This window comes from Rhea pennata, chromosome 16 (assembly GCF_028389875.1).
Source record: "Rhea pennata isolate bPtePen1 chromosome 16, bPtePen1.pri, whole genome shotgun sequence".
NCBI classification, from domain to species: Eukaryota; Metazoa; Chordata; class Aves; order Rheiformes; family Rheidae; genus Rhea; species Rhea pennata.
Genome location: NC_084678.1, coordinates 8,858,294 through 8,876,012, shown reverse-complemented (window position 1 = coordinate 8,876,012; position 17,719 = coordinate 8,858,294). Strand labels below are relative to the sequence as shown.

The following is a 17,719-nucleotide window of genomic DNA, read 5'->3' as shown; positions in this document are numbered from 1 at the left end:
AGGTTTCAGCACTAAAAAGCATGTTTAACAGTGACAGCAAAATTATAGATATAGATATATAAGTAATAATAGGATCTAGATTAACAGTTGCATATAAACCAGTTATATGCTTCTTCGGCATATACCATGCATATCTTGCAACCATTCACATGCAACTGTAATCTAACCTGAGGCTCTTGTCAGCAAAGTGAATGTTTTATTAAATATTTATACAATAGACCTAGATGTAGCAAAAAAGTTGTTTGGAGCTAGTTTAACTAGACAAAATTAATGTGACATAACATGAAGCTTTATTTTCCATGTTATCCTAACATTGTAGAAAAAGGACTATTTAATTCAGTTATTTCCATTCTAGACCAAAAAAGAGCTTAAGAATGTTTTTACTACTCCTAGTTTACTGCCTACGTAATACCAAAATGGAGCCTTATTCTAAATAAACTTTTAATACAAACATTCAGTTCTTTGAGACTGAACTTTGAGAGCTACTTCTTGGCTACAAGAATAATCTCAGTTTAACAGGAGAAAATGCTGCAGTAATATAGAAGGGTAAACGTGTAAGAAGATACCTGTGGTCTTTCTGAAACATATTTTGCACAGTAACGAATAAGTCTAATAGCTTCCATGCTTGTGTCCGGAAATGCTACATTACAGGCAAATTCAGAAAGGCATTTTACTGCATCCTGGAATGAATCAATTGCTGCTGGAAAGTGCTGTTGAAAAATATTTGCTGTGGAAAACAAATGGAAGTACTTTTAAAAATTTATTAATACTGAAATTTACTACTACTAGCCATCTGTAGGAGGTTACTGTAGCTATTTTTTCCCCCCATCCATAGGAAATCAGAAGACTTAACGCAACAGGTAAGACCTAACTGCAGAGTTTAAAAAAATCTGGCTGTAAGATCTTTATTTACCTAGTAATACAAGAGTCTATTTCTGCTAGACCTTTTTAACTAGAATCACAGCTGTTTTAATTTTGGTACTTGCATCTGTCAACTATTACTTACTAACTATATGTGCTGTAGTTTGAAAGGCCAACTCCACAATATTCCCATCATGGTCTGAAGCTGCTTGGTGAAAAACTGCGAAGATATTCTTCCAGCCAGAGCGAATATTACCAGCTTGAGAGTTCACCATCTGAGCAATACAGCGTATTACCATGTCCCGAATAGTTGGAGATCTTAAAAAGCAGAAATTAACATGATGTCAACTGCCACTTCCACATACAAGAGAATCCAAGCTGCATTGGAGCACATCTTTAAACAGGACTAAAGCAAGCTAACACAGAAATTCTTGTGCATGCACACCTGTTTTTCTTCATAATATGCTCGAAAGGCCTTAAGAAGTCTTTCTGAAAACGGAAGTTGGCTAGTTCTCCCTTCTCAAGAAACTTCATTGACAGCTGCCTTAATGAATCTACTGCAAAGATGGCAACGTCTTCATTGGGGTTACATCCAACCTAGAAGAAAAGCAAACTTTCAGACACTTAGCAGCTAGCATACTACAACTTGCATTGATTCATCATATAAGTTTTGTATCAGTCAGCTGAGGATCTTTGGCACATTTCTAGTTTTCAGATATTTAGAAAATTAGAGGTTACTTTTGGAAGGAGCTATCTCAAACATTTTATCTATGTAAAAAGCCCCAGAGATCCTGTATGCAAGAAGTGCAGAAGAACTACTATAATCACCAAGTAGACACACAAAACTATTAGGTTAGAAGGGTAACACGGTACAAGTTCCTAAACAAAATACCTTTGTTGTTTAAGGATCATCTAAGAGGGAAACAATTCTCACGTTTGATCAGGAGGATACAAAGGCACACAGAAAAGCACAAATACAAGACTATATAAAAAGGTAGTTAAAGATTATTTCCACTAATTCCATTTCTACTTATACTCTTTCAGTTTTTAAATGTCTGTTCCCTTTGGAATTAGAATCTTGTATCTAATTAAACATTGTTCAAAATTTCCCAGCTCAGATGCTGGAAACTTAGTGCCTTTAATGGATCCTGATGTTTTCACAACAGAGCCTACACCACTTAAGAACACAAAATGAAAAAGCTGATCAAACAAATCCTGCTGCATTCATGTATTTGCTGTAACTTTGATTTTCAGGTTACCTTATTGAAGTGATCTCCAATCACCTGCCATATCCTTGACCACTGTAGCCTAATGCGATTCATATTGTAATATGATATCTCCACTATCTTCTGCAGGCTGAACATACGTGGATGGTGTGGGGAAGCCAACTCATCCATGGAAACAGCACATAGCCATCGGACAAAGTCAACTGAACATTAAAACACATTACTGTAAGTTCAGGCTGTTACACTGCAATAGTCCCTGTAAACCACCATATGGTCAGCATACATACCTATTGCATTTCCATCCAACCTAGTTGAGCCTGTAAATATCCTATGGAACAAATAAAATGAGTCACAATTTTAGCTGCACATCCCCAAGAGTCAATATATCTTAGCACTGTAGGCAAGCATCACCACCTCCCCTGAAGGTATCTCATAACCCTCTATGTCATGAACTCTGCAACTGTTCTATTTTTATTCCTTGGCAGAAGTTGATGTCCTTCTCCTTCCAGTTTTGCATATTCACTGTCCTGCTGCAAAACACTTTCCTACGTTCCCCCCTGCTGCAGGAAAAAAAACACAGGCTCACATTTTTCTTCATGTGCATGTATTGCCTGAAGACCCATTTGCGTGATAAGGAAAAATGAAAAAACATTAAGAAAGTTTTGCTGCAAGACTTTACTGGATGCCAGTCACCACCACCTTGATTTTTATGCAGTTCAAGAGTAGTTTAAGTTGTTGCTGTTAAAACAGATATCAGAAAGACTTGCAATCATCCCTCTCTCTTTCAGTTGTTCAGAGTCTTGAGAAGAGTTTACAAGAAACACTAAAAGGCTGAACCTATGATTCCACAGGTTTGCCTAACAGTTTCTGTAATTACAAAAGTCTCCTTCAAACACATTGCCTGTGTTAGAAATGCCTCTTCATACAACAGTGTAGAGACACAGATGAGAAATATGAAAAAAACCACAGTGACTAATGGATAAAAGACCTCAGAACAGCAAATAAAGAAATGCTGAAATACTGAAGTTCACAAGACCAAAAAATGGTGTGATTTAATAAGGGTATTTATTAATTTCAGATACCAGTCCAGTTCAGCCTAACTCCAGAAAGATTAACATGCACATCGATCAGAGACAACTATGATAGGGATTTACAAAACAAAAACTGCTAATTTTTTTAATTAAAAAAAAAGAGAGAGAAAGACTTCAAGAACTAAAGTGCCTGACAAGAGTCTGCAGATGAAGTGAGAATGGCCAGTAATTTCAAGTTGTAAGAAAGATAATATTCTCCATACCTGTCTACTGCTACCACCACACTCTGTGAGCTGGTCTCTCCCACAGACTCCTGAATGCTTGCCATATGCCGTTTATCAGTTCCACTTCCAACTAGGTTACCTACAATAAAAAAATAAAATAAAATTCAACATCACTATTTAGCCTCATGAAATAGTGACCTTTAAATATAAGGTAACCCCAAACTTCATACAAGTAGATAAAAGAGACTATTAGCTTGTAATTTATATGGATCAGATGGTGCTTTGTCTGATCTGTGCCAAATTATTACAAAATTGAGCACCTAGTAAAAAGGAGATTTTTCTTAGGGTGTTATGTTTTTACCTTCAGGTTAATGAAGTTAAGAAGTTGTAATGCTGTTAATAAAAGATTTTTAAATAATAAATCTTATTGTTTCCACTATAAGTCAGAGAGGAGCCATCAATGCTGTGCAGTTTTGTTACATTCATCACCATCATCGCTGGATATAGCATTAACTCTGTAACATTCTGCAAGGCTGTTTCAGTGATTTTCCAAAGATTAAGACAACCTACTTTCCTCTCTTTAATTTACAAATGAAAAGAGTCAGATTTGTTTGTTGTACATTCTATATGGATTAATATGAACTGAAATAGCAAATCCTACATGCAGGGATAGGGAAACTATTCGGAAAACCAACCAATCATCAAAACAACCGATAGTTCCTAAAGACATACCATTTCTATAGTTTTACTTCTAAACAGTGTAAAAAGAGATGACAACACTTAAAACTGTAGTTTAGTAAATCTGATAGAACGGTTTTGACAGCATTCACATTCCAACAAATAAATGTGGAGTTTTATTAGATATCTTAAACCAAAGTTGGAACATGGTTGGTAACTACTAAATGATGCTGAAATATCAGATTCAGTTTTATTCTGTTTCATTAATCTCAGATTGAGGCAGGCAAACAGATATTTTTTGTATCTTACAACATAAAGCTTTCTTATCCATTATACTTGGTTTATAAATGCACCTTTGTGTAGATTAATAACTTTACCTAATCCCAGGCCCATAAATTCTTCCCCTCCAGATGAATAGCCTTTAATGCTTCCTTCTCTTTCACGCCCAGAGCCAGATAAATACCGAGTTTTCACTCCAGTTCCTATAAGTTGTGCTAGTTCCAGCTGGCTAATACATTTCAAGATCTGAAAAAGATTATGTTTAAATATTTTGTTTCAGGATACCATCTTATTTGTATTCCTAACACTTCATGGGTTCTCCAATCTTTAGAACAACTCTGACACCACCACCAGTTTTGATATAGCTGAAACACCATTACTAATGTAACTGGAAAAGAAGTCATGTTCAGAAGAACAGTTTTGGGATCATCCTCCTAACAGTTCATTGACCCAGAGAGATAAGAGACTATCACAGCTACAACTTGTAGCAATGAAGTTTCAATGTGAATTAGTGAAAATACCAAAGTTGTGCCTTGCCATCTGCACAAAATAGACCATCTCTTCTTTCTCTCTCCCCAACTCCAACATCCCTTGGGCTGCCACAAGCATTTGCAGGGGTGTGTGCAAGCCAGGTCTAAATAACCTGTCAGTTAGAGTACTACTGGGCTCATACTACTAAGCAGCAAAAGACTAGTGACAAAGATAAAGCAGTAGAAATGCCCCTTTTAGCAATAGCACAGATTTAGGTCAGATTAAAGACCTCTTGGAAAATATTTATGATCCTGACAGCCTATCTTTATCTGTTCCTGACCAAGTTACTTTGGCTCTATTTTCTTATGTGATTGTGCTATAAACGTTGCCAAACACCTCATAGAAAAGTTTGGAGCTATGAGCTGGAATATTTTTGTTTACATGACCAGTACAATTAGGTTGTCTGCCCCAAAAAAGACTACAGATTATATAATTAAAAAAAAATCCTACCAATTAATGTACTTGAATCCAAGTTTCAAGCAGGGTTCGACAAATACAGGGAGCTAAATGCAGCTACCAAAGACTGAAGGTAATAAACAAACTAGAAGAAGAAATCCTGCAAGTTTTCAAAGGGAATTGTAGCTGTACTATTTAAACTATTCAAGTCTTTACCTCATGCCAAGAGTTCCCAAGATAGTTGCCATCTGTGTGAGCAACTGTAATAAGCGTCTTAATGGTGTCTATGTTCTTCTGTTTCATTTCTGTAATGCTAGAACTGGCGGTCAACAAGGAAAAACGAGCAAGCGCCTGTACATAAGCATCTCGTTCAAGCTACAAGGCAAAGAAACAAGCCATGTAATTAAGTTCCTCAAGAGCTAGAGAAGGCCACTTCTGGCATGCCTGCACAATCTTCTTTCCGTATATAGTTGGCAATTACATTTTGAGCACTCTCCATCTGAAGGAGACCAGGTGGCAAGCATACAAATACACCTAATAAAAGATTCAGCAATGGAAGGGGATCAATTTATGAAAAGCTTGACAGTATCAAGATCTCAAAATAAACTAAAGAGTTAGTGAGGGAAGTCAGTTACTTTTATTTGGCCATTTCAAGAAGTTAGATGAGATAACTTGTTCAAAGTTAGATGAGATGGCTTGTTCACAATTTGTCTTCTCCCTCCCAGAGCCTACACTACTGTTAATGAGCTCCATGCAAAGTCTTATACAAACCTGCATTCCAAAGATACAGGCTATTCTAATTGCACATCGTATTCCTTCCAAACAAAGAGATGCAACTTCTGTGTCATCACAGTTCTGCAAACCAACGCTGTAAGCTGCCAGCAATGGAGTCCATACAAGCTAAAGAAAGGAAGAAACCTCACTTAGAAATCTGTTAAGGTTTTACCCCAAAGCACTAGGCAGACTAAATGTATCCAAAAAAAAAAAAAAAAATCTGTTGCATTATCTAACTCTAGATGGTCATTTTCTACCTTTTTCAGCGTAAAACTGTCTTAGGAATGAAGATAAGGAGAATTTCATACACTTACCTTAAACATGGGTCTGACATGATCCAGATGAGTGGCACTAGTAAAAGGAGCCTTTGCATGGCTTACTGCCTCCATGAGGGCTTTAGCTGTTTTAGCCATCTGCTCCATCTCCAAGTTGTACAACAATCTCCGCTGCTTCTCGTTAGCTACATCTAAGGGGAACACCACACAGTTGGGTCAGGTTTTTTTGGTTTTTGTTGTTGTTGTTGTTTGCTTCTGTTTCTTAAATAGCAGATTCCATGCCTTAGCTCTGGGTATTGCAAGTGTTAAATGAAGCTGTACAAAAATGAAGTCTAACAGTAAAAGTCTCCCCAAAGCATTACAACTTAGAGGTTGTCATAGTATGCAGGTCAAGAATTCAGCACCAAAATGCATACCCCAACTTAATACTTTACTCTAAACATAATTAATTCTGCCCTCCATTTATATGCCAGGTGCTAAAACCTGATCACAGAAAGTTAGAGGCATACTTCAAGTCACTCCTTCTGTAAAAATGGACATAAAATGCATCTTCTCTTTAAGCTGAAGTCCTCAAAAGAAAACTAGCCATCACCCAGCTAGAAAAAGAAACAGTAACTTAATTTAGTTATCCTAAAGATTGCAACCTCACTTTTCAGGCAAATCTCTAACAGTTCTGTTCTAGAAAATTTGCAAATATACCTAAACCACTAAAGAAAATACATGTTAAAGATTCAGAATTCACTAATTAGAATCAAATGAATGCCCAGTATTCTTAGCAAGAGCAGAGCACAATTGGAGCTACTAGTTTCTGGTGTACACTACACAGAAGTCCATGTTTGTTCTAGATGAGGAAAGGTGACCGAGTCATGACAAACCTCTCCAGTCTCTCAAACACTTTATCACAAGGTCCTTGCGATTTATCAGCCTCTGAACTACGACATGCTATTGACAGGCAGGCACAAAATATAGCTGCTTAGTATATGAAAGCAAGAAGACAACCTACAATGTAAGTGCCAACCATTCCCCCCACATTTCCACTTCGAAAAAAAAAAAAAATCTACAATTTCTATTGCCTCTGCAATGGTGCTAGATGAACTCACACAGCTAAGTTTCCATCACAAAAGCAGCAGTATTAAACAATAACCAAGCTAGTTTCATTCCAGATATCTATATTAGTCATTTTAGGAGCAATTTAGGTATTGCACAGAGATGTTTGCAAAAAGCATCTGAACTCCACTATGCCATGCTGAAAGAAAGTTACTGCAGTATTTCAGAGCATTGTGAGCTTTTAGGTTCTAGATCCTCCTTACTTGGCTTACTACACTTGCTTGTAATTGCATATTCTTTTGTCTCTTTCATTGCAATTTTCTTTCCTTCTATTTCTTCATAGATGGCAGATAAATACTCTACTGGCAGATCTTTACTGTCATTGATTCCTCGATTCATTTTAATGTATTGCTCCTTTGTCATTTTATTCTTTACCTACAACAGAGAATGGAAATTAGTATTAGATTTGAATATGAGTTCTAGAGAAGTCTGAACTTCTACACGTACTTTGTTTGTTTTTTTTTTTTGTTTGTTTGTTTGTTTTTTATTTCTACCTGTGGACTGTGCAAGTCTGTAGTCAGCATTATAATAGAGTATGCCAGAACGTAGGCAGTGTCAGCACTAGCAAATAGTGTTTGCCTGAAGGGGGAAGAAAAAAAAAATAATAATAAAACAGAGGTTTTAGAGCCCTAATTCCTCAGTCCATTAGATCTATTTCCATATACAGGAAAGAAATACCCAGAAGTGCTAGACATTCATTCAAGAGAGAGCAATAAAGCCTAAAGTTATCCTTTAGAAATGCATAAAGCCCCAAGTGTTTTATAACGCAAATAAAAAGCAAAAGAACATAAATGCATTATCTTTACAAGGTTGAGTACTAAGGATGACTGAACTTTTTAAACCTATTCTCAAAAGATTGCATATTATCCTCCCCTGGGTCCTTCGACAAAAAGCAGAAAAATGGGCTACTGTTAATTCACAGAGTTTCATAAGGAATTACACAAAATCAGACATAGTGATGCACCAACTGGACTAACTGGGAAGCCAATTAAGACTGAATATCTAGCTACATGTCAATGCTACCATGTTTACTGTATCAGAAATAATAGAAACATGGTCTACTTTATGTAAGTGATTTATATGCATCTTTGTTAAATGACTAACAGCAGGCAAAAACTACAGCATCTTATTAGCTACTTAAGCCATTTACTTTTATTTTTTGCAATTGCTACTACTATTGATATTTGACTAATCTAGATTTGATCAAAAAGAGAGAATAACTGATACATTACAGAATTTTAACACGCTCAAGGCTTGTATCTTTCAAGAATTTCTTCTAACAAATACATGGCATCTAATGAAGTGCCAGCATTCATTAGTATTGTGAAGTTTTAGTGTTGTTTTTCTTTTTTTTTTTTTTTTTTTTTTTACCTCCAGGAAATCCTGGCAGAATACTATTCTGCCTGGCTACTGAAGAGGTTCAGCACAGATGCACGCAACAAAGATCTGCTCCCACACAAATCTGTAGAGATGCCCAACCTTTCTGGTGTAAGTGGAAGTTGCACTTTATCCCTAAAGGCCACATACACACACAAAAAAAGCCAGTCCCCAAGCACTTATTAAACAAATAGGTTTTGAATTACCGTTGGTTGCATTCAATATATCTAGCAGCAAACTTCTCCATTAATCTATCAATCTTCTGGGCTTCACCTGGCAGCCGGAAACCTTCCAGAAATATACGTAGAGCAGAAACAAAGTCTTTCCCACAGAAGTCAAGTTGGTCTACATATGCATACATCACTTCCTTGTTAAACTTGTTGCTTTCTCCAAGAAATTCCCCTACTTGAGTCTAAAAACACAAGAGACAGTTATGAGCGTGTAATCCAGCTGACAGCTTCACAAGAAAGTTTATGGCACAAGAGCTGCACAGCAGTCAGTTTTGTAAGACTGATGTGCTTCACGAAGCGGACAGAGCAACTGTTACAAGGACAGCCTCTAAAAACTAAAACACAGTAACATCACTGAACAAATGGCTTTAGCCTTTATATTCCTGCTTCCCTCATTCTAAGGTGGTGCATGCATTACTCTACAGTTAAGAAAAACAGTATTATGCCAAATCTCATCTGCAGTGAAGAATGCTTTGCTGCTGCAGTACATGACACTCCTTCGTTGGCAAGGTATTGCTAATGTAGATATAGATAAATTCTATGTTCTCATGTATGGGGAATCCTTCCAGCACTTTCTCATAAATGCATTCATTCTAGCAAAAAGCCTAGGTCAGCAAGTAAATAGAAATTAGAATGGAGGTTGAAGAAACTTTATTAGAACTCTTACACTTTTAGTTATCTATTAATGAAAAAGACCAAGAACACACAGGCAGATTTCAGAGAACAGGGGAAGAGAAGAGAGGGCCAGGATTATTTCTCTAAAAGCATCATTAACTATCCTGTTGCATGTAGTCTTACAGAACAGAGGCGTTCTTCCTGGTGCAGAAATTGTGCGATGTCCTCTACTGTAGTGCCAAGCATTCCCTGCTCCTGTAGATACTGTATTCCTCTCTTTGGTTTTTTGTTAAACCTACTCAGACAAAACACAGGGGAAAGTAGGTCATGCAACTGAAGGTCTAAGTGCCAATAAAAATTTATCTTTAGAAGTGCTCTGTAAAACTAAAGATTCCATGCTGTAGTTCTATGTCACCTTAAAAAAGTTTGGTCAAAGAACACGATATAACCATATTAACTATATCATACCATAGGCTACATCTTATAAGACATATTCAGTTGCTGATAAGCTTTGAAGTTACTGCCAAGAAAGTCAAACTGTTAGAGTGACCCACTCAAATACTAAAACTGGAGAATTTCCATGAAATCTTAAAAAGCTGCTGTTCAAAACCATTTATAGTGTTTACAGACAAATACTTATTCTCAAATTAATGAAATGTTAGTGAAGTATTGCCAGACAACCATTTCATTCTCCAAACCTTATTTTACTAAAAGGCAACAAATAGTGTAAAAGCTGGAAGACAACATTAAGCCTGCCTGCTCAAATCAATGTCTGTCTGGGTAGACAAACTTTCCTCTGTATGGCTGAACCAGCACAAAGAAAATCTGTTCAACAACACCTCCACCTGCACTCGGACCAAAGATTTTATTGAACTCCTTTTGAAAATTATAGTAGTCTCCAGAGTCAGCTTTTGACAACAGCAAGCATCTTAAGCAGTAAATTTAATGTCAGTGTCCCTATAAATTTGACTGTTTAAGAATTTTAAGAAACAATATGATTGCCTACCTAGCTTTTTTAAACTAATGAACTCCCCCCCCCCATCGCACTTACAATTCTATCCCATGTTCAATTATTTCTTTTTGTTGCTTGATGACTTCAAACTGCTCAGGGTCATCCGGGACAGCAGTCTGGGTACCAACACTTCCAACTCCTGATGATACAGTAGAATCCAAGGAACTTACACTACTTCGTCTTCCTCCACTGTCAAGGCATTTACCTTCACTCATTTCCTGTTCAGATGGTTTATATGAACCTATTTACAAACAGAGTGAGATTTATATGGTCCATTTCAGTCAAACAGGATTTTTGTTATAGTAAGAATTCTTACAAGAATATCATCTCTTTAGAAACTTCTATCAGATATACTTTTTAGCAGTCTACCCTCTATCAGTGTTAAACAGATGCAGCTATAGAATAATCCAAACTTTAAAGAGGGAACAGCAGCAGCTACAGAGACAGATTCTTCCTAGATTCAATCTAATAACCACAACATTTGTCACATTTCTTGTTCTACCTAAAGCAGCTTTTACAGTACTGATGATGGCCTGGATAAAACTCTTGAAAAACAGAATCTATGTATTTGAACCAGACACCTAGAGTGACACTTACTGCAATGGCATTATACAAATGAAGTTTTTTTACATACAGTTGTTAAACAAATCTTTACATAAAAACCCAGCATAACTTCTAGACACTAGATATACACAGGGACCAATTTACTAAGTAAATTGGTCAGCCATAGAGAAACAACCTTACCTAAGGTAGTCTGATGATTGGGGTTCACGTAGAGGTCTTTGCTCCATTCTACCATACATTTTAAAATAGAAACCAAACATTCAAGTCCTTTTTTCCTCAGGCTTAATTCCTAAAAAACAATACATTTTGCTTCATTATACAGATTAATTACAAAATTTAGTGACAAAAAGCGTATGCTACCTTTCTCTGTCTGTCTGTCTCTCGTTCAGTAAAAATATGCATACAAACAAGTTTTCAGGAGACATTTCATCACATGATTTAAACTTGGAATCTAACAATTAGAAGGAGATCAACTAATTGTACAAAAGTAAACTTCTCCTCCTTGACTGATTAGGTTGAATATACCCAGGCCAAAAGGAACCATAGCTTTTAACAAAGAAGCACTTCTATCACCCTGCATAAAATAGTTCAGACTGACATCAGGACACATCCCAGCTACTTTAAGATCTACTGACAGCTGATAACTACAACCAAACTGATTAGCAACAAATCCAAAATGCAAACTCAACCCTTTTGTTGTATGAATTATTATGAAGATCTAGAAACTTGCTAGAGTCAAATCTCTCCACAAGCAAGACTCATTACCTCAGTCATATAGTAAACAATTCTACTCAAACACTGCGATAAAGATCTTTTGGTATTCCATTTTCTGGTCAAAGAAATACAGGAAAACGAAGTGTTTATGTAGCTCTGACCAAAAGAGCGAGGTGCGCTCAGCTGCAATAACAAGACTAGCAATAAGTTCATTTTACAGCACTGAAAGACATCTGTGCTCAGCTGGAAAAAACACCGCTGTAGGACAGAGTCAAGGTCAGAAAGACCTACTCTTGCTGAAATCAATGTCCACACTCACTGCTACTCCAAAGACTGGGAAAGTGCAATTTTAAAAATAAAATGCTTGTGGTGGAGATAGGGCACACAAAGTTTGTCTGTGCAAAGCAAATGTAAGAGGAACAAACTGTTGAGGCACAAGCCCCAGAAGGAAAGTCACTTGACTACTGCAAAAGAAGGCTCACTGAGTTTTCTTCTTCCTTTGCAGTCCAACAAAGAAGTGCTCAGAACAAGTCTATCATCATAACAAACATACAGGAAGAAAAATAAAACCTAAATCAATCATGTTTCATCTTCCAATTACAACTAATCTAACATAGTTAACTAACAAAAAATAACTGATGTCGGTAGGTTACACATAACATGAATCCCTGGAAATGCCAGTAATAATGACACATTGTTATTTATGGAAAATAAAATAACCGTTATCTCCAAAGCTGTAATTCTTACTTGTAAAGGTGTAATTCCCAACTCATGTCCACTTCGTCCCTGTGCGATTTTAGACAAATCATTTACAAGGCGTTCAAATATATTAGCAGCATTTAAATCACAGTCATAGTTAACATAAATATCCACCACGCACTGGGCATCTTGAAAATAAGAGAAAGCAGAGTATTAGAATTCTATGAAATAGCATCTTATAAAAGGAAATCACCCAGTTGGAGCAGGGGTGAATCCAGATATTTAACCCAAGAACTATGGGGCCAAATTCATTTTTTCATATTTAAATACGGCATGTCTCAAAAAGAACTTTTTTCAGCTTCCAGAGAAAAAGGTCACTTTTTACAATAGTGAAAATACCTGCACAAATTCTAGTTAAAGTCTGAATCACCATCCATTTATGTTCAAAAGAGCTTGAAGAGGTCTCTAGAATATTTAGGAAGATCTCTTTGAAGAACACCTGCAAAATAAATGAGGTAAAGGATCTGATGTTTGCAGCTTTCTGAAAATTTTTAAAACTAGGTTAACTGCACAGATTCATTTCCATTTAGCAATTTCTCAAATAGTAACCATCTCACATATTGTAATTTAACCACAGTATACACCAGTTTACTTAGCAAACAAAATTAAGCCATTTTTTTTTTAAGTTACAGTTGGCTTCATATCATTTCAGTATTTTGATTTAAGAACTACAGGATCATATAAATCAGATAAAACCTCTTACCTCAATCTGCATTTTTAAGTGGGTCTTAAAATTTGACAGCAGTGTGAGAAAAATGGCTAGAGAGAGCTCAAATACATCAGGAACAGAAGAGACTCCATTTTTAGATAATGCTACACAAAGATATTGCTTGATTGCATTGATGAACATTTCATGTGTCCTGAAAACTGGACCAGCATTCTGCAATACTGAGAGAAGAAGCTGGAGAGACACTATCTTAGAACGCAATTCATGGGATCTAGAAGAAATTCAACAAAAATTTTCATTGCACCTCTAAACACACACATTTGTATTCAGTCTAAGTATTATAGTATTTCTTCCATGTCAAGAAGCAATGACTGTTATTTTTATCCACTTCAAGATGACAATCAGTTTGCAAGTAATGCTGGACCACCTTAATTTGGAGATGTCCAGGAAGATTATCATCTTGGACTAGAATAACAGATTCTTGCAACTACTGAGAAGTACTTTTTCCAAAAGTTTTAAATGTTATACTCAAGAACACAGTAAATAAGTCCATTATACAAAAAATTCCTCAATTATTACACTTTAATTATTTGAAGCAAGCTTCAATTCTAGAATCATCAACCTAACTGGAACAGGGGAACTCCAAACCCTTGTTCTGTATAAAGCAGCTGCACAACTGTGCATCCTCTGTCTCTAAAAGATACCTGGAGAGGACAACAAAATAAATACAATCTTATTACTTTGGATCTGGTGGTCCATCACCAAGCGGTTTCATTGAAAGTTTACACAGGGACCTGAACACAAGGAAGGCATCCTTTTGAAGAACATGGGAAAATTTGGCAGCAGCTTGATGTCCAGGTACATCTGTTTCCTAGCAAGCAAGAATCACAATATTAAAACCTCAATAAGGCAAAGGAACACAGGAACACAGCAATTGGGAAGATTCCATAGCTCCTCTGAGAATCAGCCACATATTAGAGAACAACATACTTCCAAAATTTAAACCAAACCTAAACAGGAACACAAGTGATCGAGATCTTTTCATAGTGTTGATTGACTCCTCTCCCACCCCAAAGTGTTAAAATACAATAAACACAATCAATTTCAAAGCAGTTACTTTCAACATATACTTAAACTGGATTTGCTGCTTAAACTCAATTTCCAAATCTGAGCAGGACTTTTTAGTAAAAGCTTATTTCTTCCCTCCAAAATCCCACTGAAATTAGTTGGCATAGTGTAGACACAGGGAGAGAGAAATCTCTTGTTAACATCCAGTGAAGTTATTTACCAAGTTATCAGTGGAGGAAACAGACTGTCTGTCATCTGGAATCCCATTTGTTTGTACATTTTCATTATTAGAGCCAGAAAAAGCAGTATCTGCAGTCTCTAATGCAGGTAGAGCCTCAACTGTTTCTATTAAATGCTTTTCTTCAGCCACTGAAGGAGAAAAAGAAAAATAATTGAATTTATCTGTTGAGCACCTACACCCCCGCTTTTTTTTTTTTTTAAAGGCATAATATTTGTGAAGCTCTACAACTGAATGGGACAGAGAGGCAGCAGCGGTAAATCAGAGGGAATTTCTCAGCCATAACAAAGGAAGTATTCCTGTGAGGCAATGAAAGTCTATTCTTACTACTTTAGTAAAGTGTTCTTGACAAGATGTTTAGCAATAAAAATCTAAGTTCATTTTTATAAACACAGCAGTATGTGTCAGGCATTACACACATTTTATTTCAGAAGATTCACTACCTTCCACAGCTGATTTGACCACATCTTCCAAGATGCCTTTAACCATTTCCTTTCCTCCATCACTTGTTTCCTCTGATGAAACACACAAAAAGATAGCTTTGTATTTTGTACTTTTGTTTAGGAAGAAGAGGGAAAGGAGAAGGAGGCAGAAAGGTTAAAAAAAATGTAGATTTCCTTTAATTGTTCTCCTTTAAAGCTATTTCCAAAAGTTCATACAAAAACACAAAAAAAACTTTGATGTTATTTTTCACAGTTTAAATCAAAACACTTTTTTAATGCAGTAAATTTGTCATTTGTATTTATGAACTGTTACAAAGTTTTCATATTGGAATATTTTGTGTTCTTAATTTGGATACAGTCTATGCTTGTGATAATGTCTTTACAATGAACATTATTTTTACCACAGGACTTCAATTACCCCAGAGCAATTTTAGCACTTGTAAGTATACCATGATTATTCTGTTTTCCTTCCCTTTTATCAACCTAATATAATCCAGTAAAACTCCAAAATAATTCTATATACAAAAGTTATATGTACTTTTAGTAAAATTCTAGGGCAAACATGAGTCTTTCTTAAACAGTTATAATGTCTAAGCACATCTAAAATAGTTTAAGGATGGTCTGCATACTCTGAGTAACTACTATGAAGATATGAACATGGTTTGAGCCAATAACCCCTCCTGTTCCTCCTCATAGTAGTACAAAAGAACATTTTCCAGTAGAAATATTTTAATTGAAGACAACAGACAATATATTCTTTTTCACCTGATAGTGAAGGAATACGATCTTGTTCTGACTTCAGGTCTCCATTTTCTGTCCTCTCAGGCTCACCATTAGTTAATTCTATGCTTACAGGAGCAGTAGGTTTGCTTTCCTGACAGCTGTGCTTTAAGTGACCAAGCTTTGGAGACCTTGTCACCATTTGAATCGCAGGAGACTGGGATTTCTGTTGGTTTGTTTTTTCTGCTTCTCTGGCTTCTTGTATCTTGAAACAAAGAAACAACCCCCCAAAAAACCCATAATATGATAAAGTTAATCTGAGGTAGAAAACATAAGGGGAACATATCTCTGATGACTGATGCTGCTTTATGAGTTCAAGTGCCAACAAGAAAGAGACAATGGAAATAGATTCATTTAGCCAGTTTGATTTGCTTCTAGTTTAGCTACTCTGGAAACAAGAGTATCTTTAAAGCATCCCATCTGTTTATTCAGCTGTTTGTCAGAAACTACAGCATCAAATCTTGTTATCAGCAATAAGCCTCATACTTTATTATTAATCAGTCTATAGGGTTTGCTGCAGGACTTCACTGCAGGACTTGGCAAATTCTTTTTAAATAACAAATCGATAGGTACTCAGCTACAATGAAACAGATGCATGAAAATATTCCATTCGTTCTTCAAACTTAAGCATTTGAGATTAGCAGAAGTAATGGCTACATACAGCTTGATTTTCCATCCGTGTAAAAATGACATTTAGCATCTGTGTAAGGGTAGCTTTGGCAGTCGTCTGATTAATGAGATTTTTACTGGCCAGATAGATGTTGTAACAGGTTCTAACAGTCTGCAGAATTGTTCCTTCATGAATTTCTATATATGGAGATGTTACTGCAGTAAGGAGAGCCTGAAAGAATACATAAAACAGTAAGACTGAAACTTAAATAAGTAAACAGCAATACATATCACATAGGTCTTCCACAATAAGCAGTGGCTTTGTTATGAAACATGTACATCTGTTTATAAGACTTTTTAAGGAACTTCTAGTTCTTTGAAAGCACTTTTCAAATCAGAGAAAGTTTAACAGAACTTTCGTAGATCAGTCTCCTGAGCTGTGAAAGGAAAAAGAATACATCCAATACTCCACCTCCAAACTCTTAACAGTTATTTTATTCTATAGTTTCCTTTCTGCGAAGGGGCCTTTCGGCTTAACTTCCACCAAATTAAACTTCTGAAATGTTCATCAACTTGATTCTGGAACTTACTTGAGCAAATATAGTTGATATTAGAACACATACTCCGGTAGCACTACAATTTGCTGAGAACATATACTGCAAATCTTGGGGAAAAGAGATACCAGAGCAGACAGGCTCAAGCAGTAGTCCATGACAATGCACCACAGTTACAGTGCCTTCATTTGAAATTCTCTGGCAATTCTGTATATTAGCCTGAAGGCTCACAGTATTTCATAAGCTTTGTGAACACAGGCATCCTAAGCCTAGGAGATGAGCAGTGCTACCATCAAGCTGTCCTATTTTTACAAGATAATGCTTCCAGACCATGGCTCAGCCCAGAATGAAGGACAAGCGTTAACAGCTATATGCTCTATTTCAGCAGGAGAAAATACATTCCACATACTAATTCAGACACTGTGAAAGCCTCTCTAAATTTGACGATACATCTAACCGTGCAAGAGACGGAGAAACTGGATGCTAAGTAGCACTTAGATTCAATTTTGTTCCAGTTACAGAATCAGAGATAGAAAAAAAAATTTAATACTCCAAAATACCTTAATTATTTGCAATTGTACTCCTTCATCTGTTTGAGGACCCTGAAAGCAATTACAAATTGTTTCAACTATTCGGTCAATCAGTCGTTTTCCAGGAGCTCCACTGTCTGGAGCATTGCCAGTGATATGTCCATACGCAATGAGTTT

General features: G+C 36.3%; 1 protein-coding gene across 4 annotated transcripts in view; it reads right to left on the bottom strand.

Moving 5' to 3' along the window:
• Positions 1-17,719, bottom strand: part of ARFGEF2 (ADP ribosylation factor guanine nucleotide exchange factor 2) — a 39,149-nt gene that overhangs the window by 10,473 nt on the left and 10,957 nt on the right. For 3 of the 4 annotated variants that reach the window (XM_062588834.1, XM_062588837.1, XM_062588836.1), the window contains exons 4-28: positions 17,573-17,719; positions 16,511-16,690; positions 15,835-16,054; positions 15,070-15,141; positions 14,609-14,757; positions 14,061-14,191; positions 13,357-13,591; positions 12,993-13,092; positions 12,642-12,781; positions 11,361-11,469; positions 10,656-10,857; positions 9,788-9,899; positions 8,966-9,171; positions 7,877-7,961; positions 7,586-7,757; positions 6,315-6,466; positions 5,998-6,126; positions 5,443-5,601; positions 4,398-4,545; positions 3,382-3,481; positions 2,375-2,415; positions 2,121-2,290; positions 1,307-1,458; positions 1,007-1,179; positions 567-727 (exon numbers count right to left, since the gene is read on the bottom strand). In XM_062588834.1, the coding sequence (XP_062444818.1) occupies positions 567-727; positions 1,007-1,179; positions 1,307-1,458; positions 2,121-2,290; positions 2,375-2,415; positions 3,382-3,481; positions 4,398-4,545; positions 5,443-5,601; positions 5,998-6,126; positions 6,315-6,466; positions 7,586-7,757; positions 7,877-7,961; positions 8,966-9,171; positions 9,788-9,899; positions 10,656-10,857; positions 11,361-11,469; positions 12,642-12,781; positions 12,993-13,092; positions 13,357-13,591; positions 14,061-14,191; positions 14,609-14,757; positions 15,070-15,141; positions 15,835-16,054; positions 16,511-16,690; positions 17,573-17,719 (3,645 nt within the window). The remainder of the gene's footprint in view (positions 1-566; positions 728-1,006; positions 1,180-1,306; positions 1,459-2,120; positions 2,291-2,374; positions 2,416-3,381; positions 3,482-4,397; positions 4,546-5,442; positions 5,602-5,997; positions 6,127-6,314; positions 6,467-7,585; positions 7,758-7,876; positions 7,962-8,965; positions 9,172-9,787; positions 9,900-10,655; positions 10,858-11,360; positions 11,470-12,641; positions 12,782-12,992; positions 13,093-13,356; positions 13,592-14,060; positions 14,192-14,608; positions 14,758-15,069; positions 15,142-15,834; positions 16,055-16,510; positions 16,691-17,572) is intronic. The other variant, XM_062588835.1, reaches the window with a different exon arrangement.